This window comes from Sminthopsis crassicaudata, chromosome 6 (genome assembly GCF_048593235.1).
Source record: "Sminthopsis crassicaudata isolate SCR6 chromosome 6, ASM4859323v1, whole genome shotgun sequence".
In the NCBI taxonomy this organism is placed as follows: domain Eukaryota; kingdom Metazoa; phylum Chordata; class Mammalia; order Dasyuromorphia; family Dasyuridae; genus Sminthopsis; species Sminthopsis crassicaudata.
In genome coordinates this window covers 216,056,673-216,076,415 of record NC_133622.1, presented here as the reverse complement: position 1 = coordinate 216,076,415, position 19,743 = coordinate 216,056,673, and the positions used below count along the sequence as shown (strand labels likewise).

At 34.1% G+C, this 19,743-nt stretch overlaps 1 protein-coding gene across 6 annotated transcripts in view; it reads right to left on the bottom strand.

The window, feature by feature from the left end:
• Positions 1–19,743, bottom strand: part of ANO3 (anoctamin 3) — a 555,530-nt gene that overhangs the window by 45,079 nt on the left and 490,708 nt on the right. For all 6 annotated transcript variants that reach the window (XM_074275261.1, XM_074275262.1, XM_074275266.1 and 3 more), the window contains 3 exons: positions 10,567–10,649; positions 8,840–8,980; positions 7,438–7,602 (listed from right to left, as the gene is read on the bottom strand). In XM_074275261.1, the coding sequence (XP_074131362.1) occupies positions 7,438–7,602; positions 8,840–8,980; positions 10,567–10,649 (389 nt within the window). The remainder of the gene's footprint in view (positions 1–7,437; positions 7,603–8,839; positions 8,981–10,566; positions 10,650–19,743) is intronic.

The window sequence follows — 19,743 nt, the reverse complement described above, 5'->3', positions numbered from 1 at the left end:
AATGCCCTCTAAGTAATATTCACTTTTCATTCTTTTAAGATAGAATTTTCTATGCTTTGCAATTATATAATAACACCATTAGAATACTGGTATTAAAAACAATGTGTTTTTTTTTTTTTATTTCAGGGAGAAGTTGGAGAAAACTGTGTCATTTCCCCCAAATAATATTATCATCCTATTTTCATGCAGGACTAATTCATTTGCCAATCCTTTGAGCTGATGAGATACCTTGTGATTTAATGAGAATGATTCTGAGATTCTTCCATAAATCCCCACTAAAAGATCCACCCACTATGTTGGAGAACTTCCTATTGTTCTTTTATGATCTTAAGTATGCCATTTCATATTTCTTATTTTTGTTCATGATTGGTTCACTCTTTTTCCACTCATGTGAATCTTCAATACTATCTTTCTTCCTTGCTGTTTCTTAAATGCAAGCCAAGAATGAATGAAAAAGCAGTTTCAAATTCTTATTATATCATGCACAGTATCTACATAAGTGAAGCTTAAAGGAGGTTATATAAAGCATTTTGTTAACTTTAAAGTGCTAGGTAAATGGCAATTATTTTAAGAAACCAATTTCTTGCTCTCTATAGTCTATGGATAATTAATAGCTAACTATCAAGTTGACAATCACTGTTATTCCAATGGAATTCAAGTTTTAGGGAACACTTACATAAAAGTAGATAATACAAACTGTTTTGGCGAACAACAAATATGTTGCTATTGTTATTATTATCATTGGTTTGGTAAGAGATTTTATCTAAAAATTAAAGGTAGAGACCTATAATTTTAGTTGCAAAAGGGAAGGTTTTTTTTTAGGATATATATACAAAAAGCATCCATTTTGAAGTAAGGAAGACCTGAATTCAAATTTGACATCAGACACTTATTAGATGTGTGACTCTGGCAAAGTAACCTGCCTCTGTTTGCCTCAGTTTCCTCATCTCTAAAGTGAGGGAGAGAAAAAAAAATGGCAATCCACTCCAGTCTCTCTGCCAAGAAAATTCCAAATGGGGTCATGAACAGTAAAATATGATTGAAATGATTTTGGAGTTAGGCAACTCCCTTCCTCTAGCAAAGTCTGTCTTTCTTTTTATCTGTCTTTCTTTTTATGGTATTTAACACAATTCCTGATATATAGAAAATATTTGGTAAATGCTTGTTGCCTTCTTTTGTCTTGGAAAATTGCCTAGAGGACTGATATATTAAGGGAATTACCCATGCTCACTAGGTTACAAGTAAAACCTGAATCCAGCCAGGTTGACAGTTAAACTGCCTCTACAAAAATAAACAAATGAATGAACACGTTTGTCTTCTCCACCAACCAAGGCTCACAAATGGGTACACAATAAAAAGTCATGATTGTTATTTCTTTCAGTACAAATTATATACATCAGGAAATAATTTCTAGGGCCCTGCCACCTCAGGTGTGAGCAGAATATGACTTGGAGTTATCCTCAGGGGAAAGCTCAAGGATAATGTTCTTCCATGATTTATCTACTCATCTGGGCTACCCTCAAAGCACTCCTTTTCCTCCCAACACTAACATTTAAAGTTATGTTTCTCAAATGGTATGTTTCTCAAATTTCGTATGTGTCCAGCTGTGACATTTGACCTTCCAAGGTCTCTCAAAGTTCTATTATTCTACATTCTTTGTTCCAAAGTTTTTCCAACTGCCATTTGATGTTGCAAGATTTGTTTCAGTTCTAATATTCTATGTTCTTTCCAACCCTAGCATTATTCTGTTCTAACACTTCTTTTAACTGTGAGATCTTCCTTCCAACTGAAATTTCCTATTCTAAGACCTCTCTATTCTGATAGCCTCTATTCTGAGACCCCTTACAACTCTGACTCCTAGAGTTCTTTCAGGTTCATTCTGAGCTCAATGTATTCTGGCTCCTCAACCTCTAGCATTCTTTGTAATTAAATCAACACAATGGTTAAATACCTATTGAATCCCACACCTCTAAAGAGAGAGAAATTGCATTTAGTTTAGCTGTTTTTAATTTTCTACAAGATGGCACAGTATCTCTTGGATGAATACAACTGGGCAGAAGCTTTTACTTACACTAACTTTAACATCATTAATGAGCTTTAATGTTTAGTTAATTAGGAAGGAACCATGTCAAGGCTGGCAGGAAGGCCACCAGCCTTACAAGTCTTACAGTTTTACAAGAATATTGTGCATTTTTGTGAAATTTTAAAAGTAATTTTAAAAGCCTTTGTTTGATACTTAATAATGGTTTGTCATTTTAGACAGTAGGAGTAAGGGAGGCCCAAATATGACTACCCTTTTAATAAAGATCCTTAGGAAGAAATATAATATATTGATATAAAATTGATGTGCCCAATATTTATCAAGCACACCTAGCTCTCTTGTTCCCAGGTGGGTACCAATCTTAAGTGTCAACATAAGGCTTAGAACTGGCCTCCTCTTAGACTGACCCATTCATTTCAAAGAGGAAGAAACTGACATACAAAACATTTTTTCATAAAGTAACTTCCTAAAGATTTTCATCTGAAAAATTGGTCAAATCTTAGTTGTTTACATGTAAGAACGCTTAAATTAAAAACAATTCCTGAATCAAAGAGATGGGATTCAGAGTCAGAAGATCTGAGTTGAAATTTTGACATTACGTTTACATACTGGAGTCATCTTAGTAAGTTCCTCAAATTCTCTGAGACTTTGTTCTTTGTAAAATGAAGTGTTTGCATTATATAACCTCAAAGATCCCTTACAGTTCTTAATGCTATGATCCCTATATCAATTTTAAAAGGCATTTTTCCTTCTCCTCTTTCTTTTACTGTAAACAAGGGAGTGAGTCAAGAGACATTTATTAAGTTCCTACTATGTTTCAGGTATATAGAGAGATGGAGAAAGGCAAAAAATAATCCCAACTTTCAAGGAACTCACAGTGTAATGGGGGAAACAATGTGCTAACATTTAGGCATAAAACCCAAATAAAGGATAAATTGATAGTAATTAACAGAGGGTGAGTACTAGAACTAAAGGGGATCAAGAAAAGCTTCCTACAGAAAATTTTGGCTGGAATTTGAAGTAAGTCGGGGAGCAGATAGGAAGAAAGAAAGAAATCCAGGCATGAGGAATGGCCAGTGAAAATGCCCAGAGATGGGAAATTAAGTGGCTTATTAAAGAAATGGCTCCAGGTGTAAGAAGAATGGGAAGAAAACAAGTCAGATTATGGAGGGTTTTAAAAGCCAAAGAGAGAATTTTATATTGAATCCTAGATTTGATAGGGAACTAGCGAAGTTTTGAGTAGAGAAGGTAAAATGGTCTGATCTGTACATTATTATTATTAAAAAAAAAAAACAAATGTAGCATTTATGAAACACTGTCATAACACTGTGGTGCAAATACTGGAGATATAAATAGAAAATTAAGACAGTTGCCACTCTCAAGAAGCTTACATTCTTTTTGTTCTCCCTTTTTGATTATCATTTTTAGAAAAATTTTGAGTTCCAAATTTTCCCAGAGTCTTTCTCCAGTCTCTTCCTCAGCTACTGAGAAGGCAATCAATAGGATTTCTTATACTTGACTGTAAAGCACAAAGGATGGACTGGAGTGGGAAAGAGACTTATGCTATATAGAATAACTAATGGTTTATTGTTGTAGTAGAGATAGTAAGTGATGAGAGTCAGGATCAAGGTGGTGACAGAATGAGAGAAAAAAAAAAAAGGAGAACATGGAAGTGATGTTACAAAAGTGAAATTGAAAGGCCTTGGCAACTTATTGGCTATGGGGAATGAGACCTTCCACAATAACAAAAAGTTATAAAGCAGGGAAGGAATGGAGAGAAAGATAATGACTTCCTAAAACCGAGAGAGAAGAGATTATTAAGGAGAAGAATGTAATCTATGATGTCAAAGGCTGCAGAGAGGTCAAGAATGAAAAGGATGGAGAAAAGGTCATTATATTTGACAATTAAGAAATCATGAACAATTTTAGAGAGAATGGTTTTGGTTGAATGATGAAAGTAGATCTCATATTGTAGAGGATTAAAAGAGTAAAAAGAAAGGAAGTGAAGGCAAATATTGTGAATGTTCTTCTCAAGAAGTTGAACTACAAAAGGGAAGAGAGATATAGGTATGGAGGATGGATAAATCAATAGAGGGTTTTGAGGATGGTGAAGACATGGGTACATCTGTAGGCAATATAAAAGCACTCAGTAGATAGGGAGAAAATGAAGGTAAATGAAAAAATGGGAATGATACAGGGAACAATTTGTTAGAGAAGATGTGTTGGAATGGTATTGTTCATGCAGAGGAGCTTGCTTTTGTAAGACGAGCCATCACACGTGAGAGAGAAATAAAGGAGGAGATAGGAGCAGAAGGAAAAGACAAGGGAGAAGTTTTGATGAATTGTATCAAAAGAAATTAAAATTGTGTGTGTATGTATATATATATATATATATATATATATATGTATATGTATATGTATATACATTAGTAAGAGATAAGAATCCTCTTTTAAATACAAATGACTACACATTATTATTATAGTTTTTATAGAGAGAATTATTATTTTCATTATACTTATTATTAGAAATAATATTTTCATAATCAATAAAAATAAATTGAGAGCCAACCATGAATGACTGCCATGAATGATTGTGCCTATTAAAATATCCCATTAAGACCATTGAAACATCACTTTACTACAATGCTCAGAGAGCCTGGCCTTAGAGTCCAAGTTCTACCTCAAAAACATATTAGTCATGCGACCTAATAAGTTGTTTTATACTTGAAGATGCTAAGTTTTTGGTGTGTTGCCAACTCGCCTTGGTAGCTTCCTTCTCAGGGGTACCTAAACCATTCAAATCACAGGGCCAGTCTCAGTGCAAAAAGGAAGGTCATGGCAAATACTATAATCTATATTTTGTAATAAATTCAAGTATGTTTAAAATTACTTTAAATAAAAATGTCTCACAACTAGATATTCAGAATATCTGGGAGCATTTCCTAGATAGTCACCTAAGAAAGTCTCACTGAGTATGGTTTTAAGGATCAAATGAGATAATAAATATATGACACATAACAAACTTTAAGATGCTACATAAAGAATAGTTGTGATTGCCATTACTAGAAAGCCAGCATGGGATGATATGAAAAACACTAAATTAGATATCAGAGGATTTGGGTTCAAATCTAGCTCTGCTACCTAATAAATTAATGGAAGCTTAATTTCTCTGGATTAGTTTTGCTCATTTATAAAATGGAGAGGCTGATTCAATTATCTCAAATTTATGATCATAGGCAGAGGCTCCTATCAAAGTATAAATTTTGGTATTGTAGAAATGTGAATTACTCTTAAGTGCCATACATAAAACAGACTCAGGTCTTCCTGACTTTAGGTCCCATATACTATTTATGTACATATTATGTATTTATATACATATATACAATGCACCTGTACACATGTATCCATATACACATGAATTCACACATATGTGCATCCATAAATACTTATGCACATAATAACAATGATAGCTAGAAATTACAACTAAGTATCAACTGTCAGGCTGGCTCTTTTGGCCAATATCATATCATTTGATCCTTGGAGAAAGAAATATTATTATCCCCATTTTATACTTGAGGAAACTAGGCAAACAGGTTGAGTGAAATATAAATACAATACACACATACCTATACATACATATCATACTTATCATACATAATACAGAGATATATTCACACATAAACATATTCCTCCACGCACACACACAAATGTATACACACACATTTCCATTTATAAATTGTGATAATGAGACTTAGTGAGACTATTACTTGTCTATGCTTCTTGTACATCAAAATAGAAGTTCAACATAGGTCTTCTGAATTCAAATCCTCATGTTCCTTCCAAACCTCCAACATAGCTAGGAACAAGTGTATGTAACAGACTGAAATTCCCAAATTTTTCTAAGAAATTACAATTCTTCTTCAGCCTGTGATTCTTTATTTCATATGCCTTTTAATTTTTTATAAATTACAAATAGGTATACTTTTACTGTAATTTTTTCTAATAAATTACAATTTCACAGATACATTTTTAATAAGAGTGACAAAAGAGAATATTAGAAATTAGGACTATCCTAATACAGTAATTTTCTCTCAAATTATATTGATTTAATGGGATGTAATTTCCCCCCTTTCTTTTAAAATGTCAATTAGTTAAATGTAAGCTCTCTGAAAGTAGGGTTTATTTTGGTCTAATTTCCTGTATCTTGAGCCCTGGCACACAGGAAGTGTTTAATTTGTATCTATTATTGATATTGTTTATTATTAAGAATTTGTTGAATGGTTGAAATATGTGGAAGTTAGTAAATGTTACTCTTCTTTTTTTTCCTTTCAAGCTTTCCAGTTCTATTATGATCCAACTCTCTCAGTATTTTATAATGTTAATAATCACCATCATAATGGCTAGCATTTAAATCATTTTAAAGTGTTGCAAAATGCTTTTTCCATATAATTTCATTTGTATACTTAATTGTTTGCATTATTTATACACTTAGCAATTGTTCAATTCTCTGTGGGATTCATCTGTGATTTGCTAGATTCTAATTCTATTAAGAAAGAAGGGATATCTGTTTAGAGCTGACAATAATACCAATAACTTCTATTTATAGGCCCTTCATGAATTATGCATAGGTTATTTTTGTTCCTCATACAAATTGTGGAGTTGACTTGATAAGTAAAAAGTTTGCAAATGAGAAATCTGAAATGTACAGGGGTTAAAGGACTTAGCCAAGGGCACATAGCAAGTAAGCAGAAGAGCATTCAGGATTATTTATTCAGCAAGTTTACAGAATACAAGAGCATCTTAGGAGCCTGGAGCTCAGTCTGGAGGACCTAAGAGGCAACCATGTCCCATTTTTAACACATGAGAAAATTGATGTACAGAGAGAGATCTGAAATAGGGAAAGCTAATGATAATGATTTATCATCATCATCATCATAGTAGAATTAGAATATATATATATATATATATACATATATATATATAATATGAATATACAGAATATATATAGAATGTGTATAGAAGAATAGAATTAGAAATTATTATTTTTAATATCAATTAACTACCATTTATATTGCTCTGCAAAGCACTTCACAAGCATCGTATCATTTTATCCTCACAACAATCACGGGAAGTAGGTTGTGTTATACTTCTCATTTTACAAGGAAGGAAATAGAGGTAGGGCACAGGTTAAGTGACTTAGATCAGGGTCACAAAGTGAGTAAATACCCAAGGCTGGATTTGAATTCAGAACTTCCTGACTTCAGATCTAGCAAGGTTTGATTGGCTTGCAATACTGTTTGCCTCTATTCTGGCTCCTATGTGAATAAAATAAAAGTAAAGATAAGTTATGGCAATTTTTGTCTCCTCCAGACGGGGAAAAAATCTCGAATACTTACCACATTCAGAAACATGATGATCACGAAATTGATGCAGACTCCAGTTCCTGATGTGGCAAACTGCCAGTATTTTTTGACAAAATACCACTTGAAAGATGCAAAGTGCTCCATGGCCACAAGACGATAAACCACAACAGCAAAAACCGTGGTGAGCACCAAAGAAATCTGGATTAGGAGAGACAAGAACATAAAATCCCTGCCAAGCTTATTGTGCCTCACATGCCAAGCTCCCCGACTCTGGGAAAGGAACAGGCTCCCCAGGAAAGAGACACAATAAACTCAATTCTTATCTCCTTGTAATAGACAACATAGTTAAAAAACTTTATAGTTAAATTGAACCATATGGAATTTTTTAGAAAAATAATTCATAATTTTCATTCAATTTCAACAAATAAGCATCTAATATTGCAATAATTGCTCAACTGTTTTTCAACATTAAAACTTCCCTTTAATATTTTATTTTATATATTTAAAAGCATTAATCTGAGAATCCATAGTCATCAGACAGCCAAAGCATTCATGATACAAAAAGGGCTCGATTTGCTGGTCCTAGTAGAAGCAGGCATTCAGTAAGTGCCTAATAAGACCTAGGAGACACTGGCATAGGACCGCCCAGCATGGCGTGCCCTCATCAGAGAAGGTGCCGTGCTCTATGAGCAAAGCAGGTTTGAATTAGCCCAAAGGAAATGCAAAATAAGAGCAGCCACCCCAAATATTGATAGGGACTCTGTGTTTGACCTGTGACAGAGCATTCTGAGCTCATATTGGTCCAATCAGCCTCAGTCGGACACACTAACTCAGCTCTGACATAGTGATGTGATTTCAAGAACGAAGGATAACCATGTAACAGGTACTTAACTAGGCTCTGGGGAATCAACCACAAAGAACAAAATCTATTTTTGAAGAGCTTACATTGCAGTAAGTAGAACGTCTTTCATTTTTGCCTTGCACACAAAAGGTTCTTCTTAATTTTTTTTTTTTTAACGAATCATGGTCAAGGACTTTCTTTGTTCAAATCACTACAGATTGTAGAGTCACACCAGGTACATATTATTAACAGAGATGTTGTATTTTAAGGATTTTCCATTTCTCTAACAATGAAAGCCCCCAAAGAGTTCTTGGTTTCAAGTAGCAAAAGTCCTATCCTCAGAATAATTCTATGACTTTTAAGTCTCTTTTCTGCCCATTCCACCCTTGCTAATCCCCCAATAACCCAATATACATCTGAAGATGATTCAATAAAACATTCACAATCTCACAATCAGTTGTTCCCACAGAAATACAGCAATTCTTCTTGGCTCTAGAATTCTTTCTCCTTTGGAACATTTCATTTGCAATAAACAGGAACAAAAACAAAAACAAAAACAAAACAAAGAATGCTAATGTTCTGCCATTACTCTACCATTAAGAATATTCCCAATATGGAGATCATAAGCCGAAGGAGTTTATCCATGAAGGGCTGATAAGGCTCAGGTTTTCCTGTGATGGGATTGACTCTTTCCACCTGGGCATACTTTCTTTCAAACTGGGGGCGAACATTTTCCTAGGAGAGAGATGGAAAATATGAGAACAAGCCATGAACTTTATAAATATTTTCTTTTTTTTCTTTTTTTTAATTAATTTTATAATTATACATTTTTGACAGTATATATGCATGAGTAATTTTTTTTATAACATTATCCCTTGTATTCATTTTTCCAGATTTTCCCCTCCCTCCCTCTACTCCCTCCCCTAGATGCCAGGCAATCTCATACATTTTACATGTGTTACAGTATAACCTAGATACAATATATGTGTGTAAATTCAATTTTCTTGTTGCACATTAAGTATTGGATTCCGGAGGTGTAAGTAACCTGGGTAGAAAGACAGCAGTGCCAACAATCCACATTCACTTCCCAGTGTTCCTTTTCTGGGTGTAGTTGTTTCTGTCCATCTTTATAAATATTTTCACAAAAGCCACCTTGAAGAGCAAGTCAAGAGTTTTGTCTATTTAAAAATAAAACACCTATAACTTGACAAGAGGAGTCAACTGTTTTTCTCAACAATAATAATAACAAAAAGTATTAACATTTATATAACTGTAAGATTGTGATATTTGTATGTTGTGTCTCATTTGATACATCAAGCCTCTGAAGTAATACTATTATTATCCTTATTATCCCCATTTTATATATGCATAGACTAAGAGTTGTGAAGTGACTTGGTCAGGATCACACAGCTAATCAATGTGCAATTAGGATTTCAATTCAGGTAAATTGACTCTAAGCTCCAATATTCTATAGATGAAAGTTTCTCAAATTGTGGGTCATAATCCCAATATGAGGTTGTGTAACTGAATGTGGGGGGGTCACAAAATTATGATTTATTATCACTTTGATCTGCATAGTTATTTTAAACATCTATATATCTGGGGTTGTGTCAAAATTTCTCATGTGAAAAGGGACTGCAAGGAGGAAAAGTTTAAGAAGTCCTTCTATAGATTATATCATCTATCTCTGAAAAGTCTCCAAGCAATCAAACAAATTTTCATTTGCAAAAACTTTTCATAAGTAAAGATAAAACGGGAAAAATACATAGAATACATTATGTTATTTCATCTGCAAATATACCATATGATAATTAATTATGATAATAAATAATGGTGATCTATGATTTCAGTTAATGTAGCTCACCCACTTGCTAATTGGAAGAGATGGTCCCTGAATAGACATTAATGGCATCCTTGTACTCATTACTAATTTCTTTAGAAATACTTGCATTAATGCAAAATATGGGATCATAAACTTGAACAGTCTCCAAGATAATAGTTTAAGGTCATTTCCATCCTTTCTCTGGGATGTCATCTCCAGAAAACACAATTATGTGGGGTAACAGGGCTTTAGTCCCACAAGGTCAAGATGGAAGTGGTATACTTCCTCTTCAAAGTGATCCTCCTCCCTGGGGTGTGATAGTTTTCTCAGGACCTCCTTTCTGCTGCTTGCTTTCTCTCTCAATTCAAGTGGATACACTGACCAGGACAGTTCCTGGTGAAATTCAACCTGGGTTCAGATTATCACCTATATTATTATTGTGACTCTTCTAAGTCTATATGCCATAGAAACAAAAATTGCTCATTCTGTTACTACTTACCTCCTCCTCTTCCCAGTCAATAAGGTCCCAGTCATAGGTCAACACAGCTCTCCTCCTCTTCCAGAACTCCAGGAAAACTGTAGCTGCAAAAATCATTTACTCTTTATAATTTTGTACATTCATTAGGACAATGTGAAAATGCCCTGCCAGGAGGACATCAGCAAAAGTCCTTCAAGCTAGGTGGGCATAAAAGAGTTGTTATATTTATCATGGAGATAACTCTTTATCATTAAAATTGCCAATCCATTTGAATTTTGGCGTGTTGAAGTACCATATCAAGTATTTTCCTTTAAACTTGTTGCATTTTTTGTATGTTTTTAAAAATAATTTCTGTTCCTCTTTATGACATAGGAAATGAAGTAACACTAACTAAATGAATAATAAATGGTACCTTCCCACCCGCTCTGTTTCCCCTACTTATCTCTGTATTTTGATCTCATTCTATAGAAGATTGGTCCCCTTGAAGGTAGCAGCAACATTTAAGTCAATCTTGAGATGCGATTAAGAAATGGAAATGTCTTTGCAACGACTATCTTTGAAACTACCTGGTGCAACGGACAGAGAGCTGAACCTGGAATTAGGAAGATCTGAATTGAAATCCTTCTTCAGACACTTATAGTATGATCCCAAATAATTCATCCTGTTTGTCTCAGTTTCCTCATATATGAAATGGGGATAATAATAACTCCCAGGGTTGTTGTGAGCATCAAATGAGGTAAGGATTAAAAAGTGCTTAGCCCTATATCACATAGTAAGTGCTATAAAATATTAGCTCTTGCTATTATCTTTCATGTACACGGAAAGACATTTTTCTTTAGTGACATGGTTAATTCCTTTGCACAGACTAATTAGAAATGCTGCCTGAAAAGCTTTGAAAAAGAAGGAAGTTGCTGATAATCTATTCATCAGGAAGTGTTAAGTGTCTGACATCAGATCTGAACTCAGGTCCTCCTAACTTCAGGGCTGGTACTCTATCCACTGTGCAACCTAGCTGGCCCCCTTACTTGATTTTCAAACTCCTTTTTGAGCTCTTCCATGATATGAGTCCAACTTATAGTTTTCTTTGAGGCTTTGTTTATAGGGATATTGACTTTGTGTTTTGATATTTATTCTCCCCACATTAACTTTATACAATTAGAATTTTTTTTCAATTATTCGCTCATTTTCTAGTCTATTTCTTGACTAGAAAACTCTATGCTAAAGTGGGTTCTACTTTCCAAGTGGAGGGGATCATGTCCCAGCTTTGGGTTTTTTGTTCACTTGTTTTCAGAAGTTTTTGGGGATCTGTAAGTTTTTGGCTCTTCCAAGATGGTATGATCTAGGTAGAGGTGTAATTGCTAAATCTGTACTATGCACTGGTTTGTGAGTGACCACAAGCACTTTTCAGCCCTGGAAATGTGATCAGGGACCTTGTTCTCCTGTGTCTGTAAACTCTACTGTGCTAGTGCTCTTCCTCACACTAGAACTAAGACCCAGGATTATGACCTAGATGCAAGTATAAGCAATGCAACAGAGTCTTGCTTCTGGTGCCAGAAAAGGGACGTCTGTAAATTTCTGGTTTGCTTTCTGGTCATTTTATTGAGATCTAGGCTGAGAGATCTGCAAACTGCCACTTCTGTCTCTGATTCTGTTTCCTAATTTTCTGGGGCTTGATCTGTGCCAGAGTGCCCTCATTTTTCACCCTTGTGCAACAGACCTTTCCTTCTAAGTTGTCATGATCTGGAAAATTATTTTTCTCCATCTTTTTTTTGTGAATTCTGCTGCTCTACAATGTGTTTAGAATCATTATTTAGAAGTATGTGCATTCTCAATGAGATCAGGGGTGAAATAAAGTTGCCCATCACCATCACTATTATCAATACCATCACTATTATTCAATATTGTACTAGACATGTTGGCTTTAACAATAAGAAAAGAAAAAGTAATTAAAGGAATTAGAATATGCAATCAGAAAATAAAACCACCACTCTTTGCAGATGATATGATGATAGACTTAGAAAATCCTAGAAAAGCATCCAAAAAACTACTTGAAACAACAACTTTAGCAAAGTTGTTGAATAAGAAATATGGTGGATAGGTTAGATACACACAACACAATAATGAATGACTATAGTAATCTAGTATTTAATAACCCTCCCCCCCAAATTCTAGTTTATGGGATAAGAACTCACTATTTCACAAAAATGGAAGGGGGGGGGGAGAAATTGAAAAAAAAATGTCAGAAACTTGGCATAGACCTACATCTTACATATCACATCAAAATAAGGTAAAAATAGATATGTGATTTGGATAGAAAGGATGATACTATAAACAAACTAAGAAAGCAAGGGATAATTTATCTATCCGATCTCTAGAGAAGGGGAGAATTTATGACCAAAGAAGATCTAGAGACTTTGATTACATTAAATTTTAAAAAGTTTTTGCACAAACAAAACAGAAACAAGATTAAAAAGAAAGTACAAAACTAGGGAAAAAATCTACTGAAAGTATTTCTGATAAAGGTCCTATTTTTAAAATATATAAAGAGCTGTGTCAAATTTATAAGAATACAAGTCATCCCCCAACTTATAAATGGTCAAAGGATATGAATAGAAAATTTTATATGACAAAATTAAACCCATCTATAGTCATATGAAAAAAATGTTCCAAATCAGTATTGCTCAGAGAAATGCAAATTCTGAGGTTCTACTTCACACCTTTCACATTGATTAATGTAACAGGAAAAATAATGACAAATGTTAGAGGTGATGTGGGGAAACTGGGACACTGATGCATCGTTGGTGGAGTTGTGAAATGATCCAACCATTCTGGAGAGCAATCTGCAACTGTGCCCAAAGGGCTATAAAACTATGCATGTCCTTTGACCCAGCACTGCCATTACTGGGTCTCTATCCCAAGGAAATCATAAAGGAGGAAAAAGGACCCACATGTGCAAAAGTGTTTGTAGCAGCTCTTTCTGTAGTAGCAAAGAATTGGAAAAGGAGTGGATGCCCATCAATTGGGGAATGGTTGAATAACCTATGGTAAAAATGATGAACAAGATGATTTTAGAAAGATCTGGAAAGATTTGCATGAACCAATGCTGAGCAGAAACAAGCAGAACCAGGAGTACATTGTACACAATAATAGTAAGAATGTGTGATGATCGACTGTGAAAGACTAGGTCCTTCTCAGTAGTTCAGTGATCCAAGACAATCCCATTAAACTTTGGATAGAAACACCATCTGCATCCAGAAAAAGAAGTATGGAGATTGAATGTAAATCAACACATACTATGTTCATTTCTCTTTTTTTTGTTGTTTTGTTTTTTTCTCTCCCATGGTTTTTCCCTTTTGATTTCTCTCCCAACATGATTCATAAAGAAGTGTGTGTTATAAGTTAATATACGTGTATAACAAGAAAAAACTTAATAAAGAAAAAAATGTCTTTGAATAGGTTTGAAGAGAACTTAGGTGAATCTTTGTCTTTACTCTGACATCTTGGCTCCACCTTGGATCTGAAAATTATAACTATATGTGAATCATTCCCTTTTTCCAAGCTTCTACTTCTTTCTCTGGAAAATAAGGTTTTTATATCCCCTTCTGAGTTATGAACAAGACCAGTTAAAAAACAGGACCAGTATTATTCAATGAAACAAAGAATTATTTCTCTGTTACAAAAGATCAAACTATTGTCACCACAGACAAGGGACACAGTTGAGACAGGATGTTATGGTGACTGATTACAAAATCAGGAAGGTTTAAGTACTGTGCTGACCCTAAGTGATAAACCTCCGCTCAGGCAATTCTCTGAGACTGGAAAATTGTAGGTGGTTGTGGATTGGAGAAAATATTGATGCCTCGATTGTCCCATATTGATGAAATCTTCTGTTCTCAGATGTCATATTCCACTCTAAAGAATGGTCACAGCAGTCTTACTATAAATCTTGACATTTTATTCTAATCTTTTGATTTTATAGATGGATATACTGAAAAAAGTTTTAGTAACTGCCCCAAGATAATCAATAATCAATAAACACTCATTAAGCAGATACTAAGCAACAGATATGCAGTTAAGTTCTGGGGATACAAAAAAAAAAAAGATTAAAACAAAACAAAACAAAACAAAACAAAACAAAACAAACAAACAAACCAACAAACAAAAACAAAAAAAAAAAAAAAAAAAAAAAAACAGCCCCTCCCCTCTAGGAGCTCACAATCTAAAAGGAGAGACATCATGCAATCTACACACTGATCAAGTGGGAATAATCAACAGAAGGAAGACAATAGAATTAAGATAATGCAGGCAATTGAATTCAGGAGTTGTTTGTCCGCAAATCTCCGGGGTTTCCTACTAGATTATCATGCTTCCCAACTGGCAAAACCACAACACAAACTGTATTCCCATTTCCCTGAGTCAATTATTCTTAATCTTCATTTTATCATGGACTCCTTTAGCAGTGAGACGAAACCTATGAATCCCTTCTCAGAATAATATTTTAATACATAAAATACACGAGATTATAAAAATGAACCCATTCTATTGAAACACTATTGTCTCCCTTCCTCCCTCTTTTCATCTCTCTTTTGTAAGTCCAAATGTTCATAGACTCCATTTTGTTGCTTATAAACTATTATTAACATGAACCAGTCATTTAACTTTGATGATCCTTTAAAACATAAATGGAAAACATCAAAGAGCCTATTTCAGATATTTAGTAAGTCTATCACTATGGCTACAATGATATCAAACAAACAGACAATCCCTGGCTTCAAGTAGCTTACATTCTATCAAGGATAAGCATATATAGAACTTATCTCATTAGTTTTGTGAAGAACTTCAAATGAGATGCAAATTTCAAAGGTTTATGTCAGTTATTTAAAGATCCTATTAAACCAAAGATTATAGATTTGGAATAATTTGGATTAATCCCAGATTCCATCAATAGTGATTTCATGGGACCCATGAAGGTTTTATAACTTTAGAAAGTTTCCATTCTAAGTATCAGTACTAACCTAGTTTATATTAAACTCTTCTTATTTGTACTCAGAAATGTGTTTCTTCTTTCTAGAATGGGAATTAGAGGGACAAGAAGAGACACATTTTAATAAAATAGTGCCCAAGTATGTCTTAGGTTAATACAATAATTTTCAAAAAGGTAATTTGAAAGTACTTTAGACATCTGTGCAATAGAGTAGATAGTTTTAAAAAAGGCAACACAACTAAATTAACAATTCCCTTTTATTCCTTAATATTAAAAGGACTTTTCCTGTGTTTCCTATCCTTAAGGAATAAGATATTTCAAATATTCTTAAATTGAATTATACTACTAGAGTCATGATGCTGTTTCACATATGAGACTTTCTTAAAATATGGTATTAGCTTTTTTATAATAATATAATCTTTTATTTTTCAAAATACATGCAAAAATAGCTTTCAACATTCACCCTTGCAAAACCTTGCTTTCCAAATTTTTTCTCCCTCTTTTCCCATCTCCTCCCATCACTAGACAGCAAGTAATCCAATATAGATTAAACATGTGCATGGAATTAGCTCTTAATTGAATAAACCAAGGTTATTCCATCAGTGTTAGAGCTACCCAGAGCCAACAAAGATATCAATCATTTTTTTTTTGACTTAGCAAAAAAGTCCTAAAGTCTCAAAGAGCTTAAACAACATGCACAGAGATATATACTTGGCAGATGTTAGAGGTGAGATTTTAAACCTGATAACAAGCCCAGTGCTTTATCTACTCCATCTCCCTGCTTCAGTGAATCACTTTTAAGCCTAAATAAATGTTTAATAGAAATTTAATCTGATCTAAATGTATACATATTTATGTACATATAATATATATACATATGTATGCATATATTTTACACACACACACATATATATGTGTGTGTGTGTATATATGTATAAGTATATATGTATATGTATATACATATATATGTATATATATGTGTGTATATCTATATCTATATCTATATATATATCTCTCTTGATAACTGGGAGGCTGCCTGGTACATGGGAAAAGAATGCTAGCTTTGGAATCAGAAGACCTGGGTTCAAAATCTAGATCTTTTCTTGTCTACCTGTATGACCTTCGGCAAATTCCTTTTGGCCTCTGGGTATTATTTCCTTATGTATATAAAATGAGGAACTCTAGGTGACCTCAAAGGTCTATCCTAATCCTAAATTGATGATATGATCCAGAAATTTCTAGGATTGAAGAACAAAGAGTAGAAGGGTCTTCATTGAAACTGAGACACAAGAGGTGAAAGTAGAATGTCTTCCTTCCCCCAAGTTGTGTTGGTGGTAGAGCTGGGATTAGAATGTTAATTTTAATTTCCAGTTTAGAAGTCTTTTCACTGTACAATGCAATATCTAAAAAGCAAAATATATAACAATAGCAACAAACAGAGATGAACAGAAAAAGTAAAGAAAAGACTGTTCTGAAGTTGTGATCTGAGAGAGAATCAAAAGGATTTTTTCCCTCAAAGATGAAGACTTGAAATTTCTTAAAATAAGCTGGACCTGGAACCACTGTTTATCAGGAATAGCAAGACTGGGACTGCCAATTTGGATGGGATCCAAGTGCTACTAAGTCTTTCACTCAGTTCCTTAGTTTTATTTTTAACAGCATCCTCAAGCACGATGTACTTCCCCCACATCGTGTTGCAACCTTCCCTTTTACAAAACAGAAATGGGATCATTGTCAAATGGGTTCTACCCATGATTTTGAATTCATTCTGGGAGAATACAGCACAGTTTTAGCTGTTTTTTAAATTTTCTTTGTGTTTGTTTTTAATTGTTTATAATTATTAATGTTTTAAATTTTAATTACTTATATTTTCACATTATTTCTATTTTTAAATTTATTTCACCCAATAAGATACTTCTTGTAACAAAGAATGAAATAAAAGCAATTTTGCCAAGCTAATCCATCAAGTTAATGTACTACTAAAGCATAGACCAAGTCTGAGGAATTTAGGGATATCAGTAATCAGAGTGGAATAGGGAGAGCAAGCTTGAAGGACATTTTGTTGTTGTTGTTGTTGTTAAATGCCTGGAACCAACAGATGGAGTATCTTGTTTACAACAGCCAGGAGTCCAGCATCACAAGATGGAATACTTGTTGAAAGAGTAAGGTATAAGAAGACTACAAAGATAGGAGGGAGCCAGGTTATGTAAGGCTTTGAATGCCAAATAGAGGAGTTTTAATTTTATCCCACAGGCAAAATGGAGACACTGGAGTCAAATATGAGGGTGACATGGCCAGACCTGCACTTGAGGAAAGCATCAGTTGAATCTGAGCATATGTCGTGTTTCATGTTCTCTGTGGAGAGGACACAGGACTGCATTTTCCTGTCTCTTCCTCAGGAACAAGCTTAATCCACTAAATGACATAATGCTTAATTTAATTTTTGTTATTAGGGTTATATTTTCCATTTCCAATGTCTGTACTCACCATGTATAATATTTTCTCAGCGCTGCCTACTTTATTCTCTATTAGTTCAAATAAGATCATTTCAGATGGTTTCTAGTCAATTAGAAATACTGCTTTGTACAGTTTACCAGCTGGGATGAGTTAACAGTCCTCCACCTGGTTAATGGGAAGATTAAGAGTTCATAGTTGAGGGGCAGCTGGTTGGTGAAGTGGATGGAGCACCAACGTTGAAGTCAGGAGGACCTGAGTTCAAATTTGACCTCAGACACTTAACACTTCCTGGCTGTGTGACTCTGGGTAAGTCATTTAAGCCTAATTGACTCAGCAAAAAAAAAAAAAAAAAAAAGGAAGGAAGAAAAGAAAAGAAAAGAAGAAAAGAAAAAAAAAAGAAAAAGAAAAGAAAAATAATTAATGGATGAATTAGGATTAATGGATGAATATATTCCTGATACTGGAAGCCACAAGTGAGAATCCTTAGCAGAGATTTTTTTTTTTTTTTAAGTCTACCAGCACTGAATTCCTTCCCCCACTACGGTACCCTCAAATACCATTTAGTTATAATAATAGCTTACAACTAATGCTTAAAGATTTGTAAAATAGGTAAATGAACTATCCTACTTGGTTCTCTTAACAACCCTTTGTGACCAGCTCTATCATTAACCTCATTTTATAGAGGAGGAAGCAGACTCAGAGAAGCAGGTCAAGTTATATCAACAAACTTTCATTAAGCACCTACTATGTGTCAAGCAATGGAGATTCAAAGGGATGCAAAGACACATTACCCTCAAGTAGTTTGCAGTCTAAGGAGAGAGAGTGGATATCCAAAGTATTGTGTACAGACATGATACACACAGGGTAAATTGGAAATAATCTTAGAGAAATGGTAGGTAAAATAATTTGGTGAAAGTGTAGTTAGCTAGTGTTGGGGGGGGTAGAATTTAAACCTATGTATAGAATTCAAAAGTCTCCCTACTATGCCAAATTACTACTGCTCTATATTGGCATTGTGTGGGACAAACTAAAATCAGAGACTCAAGGTAAAAAGCAAAAAAAGGTTATTATCATCTCACCACAAGGAGCAACTACCAACAGGCAAAGTGCCATCAGTGGAGGAGTACAAATCACAGGTTGCAAACATAGGATTATATAGACCCTAACACAGAAGCCCCCATCTCTTTTTACCTTTTCTCCTGTTGGCTGGGTACAGGCTTACATCCTAATGCGGAAATCTACCCAGAAACTATAAATCTACCCCAGAAAGAAAGAATACTAGTCAATGACACACTTTCTTTATCTTTTTTTTTTTAAATCATATTAGGAATTTAATGCTAAAGAAAAGGTCAAGTGGCTGGGGATAAAAGAGGAATGTCAGTTTATCTAAGATCTATACCTGCAGCTTTAGCTATAGTTCAACTTATTGCAAAATCTCAAATCACAGTTAGGGAACAGATTGAGGTCACATTCTTATGAGAAGTCTTCACTCAGTTTATTCCATTCAACAAATATTTATATTTATTTGTGTATATTTATATTTTATACATTTATATTTTTGTGTTTCCATAAGGGTAGAAATTTGAGAGGAAATGGCATAATGATTAGAGAAATTATGCTTGAAGTCAGAGAAACCTGAGATAACATATACTAACCACATGGCCCTAGATAATCATTTAATGCTTCGGCAACATCAGCTGCTGATTTGCATGATTACAGGGAATTTTTGAACCAAAGTTGAGAAAGGGAGAGGGAGA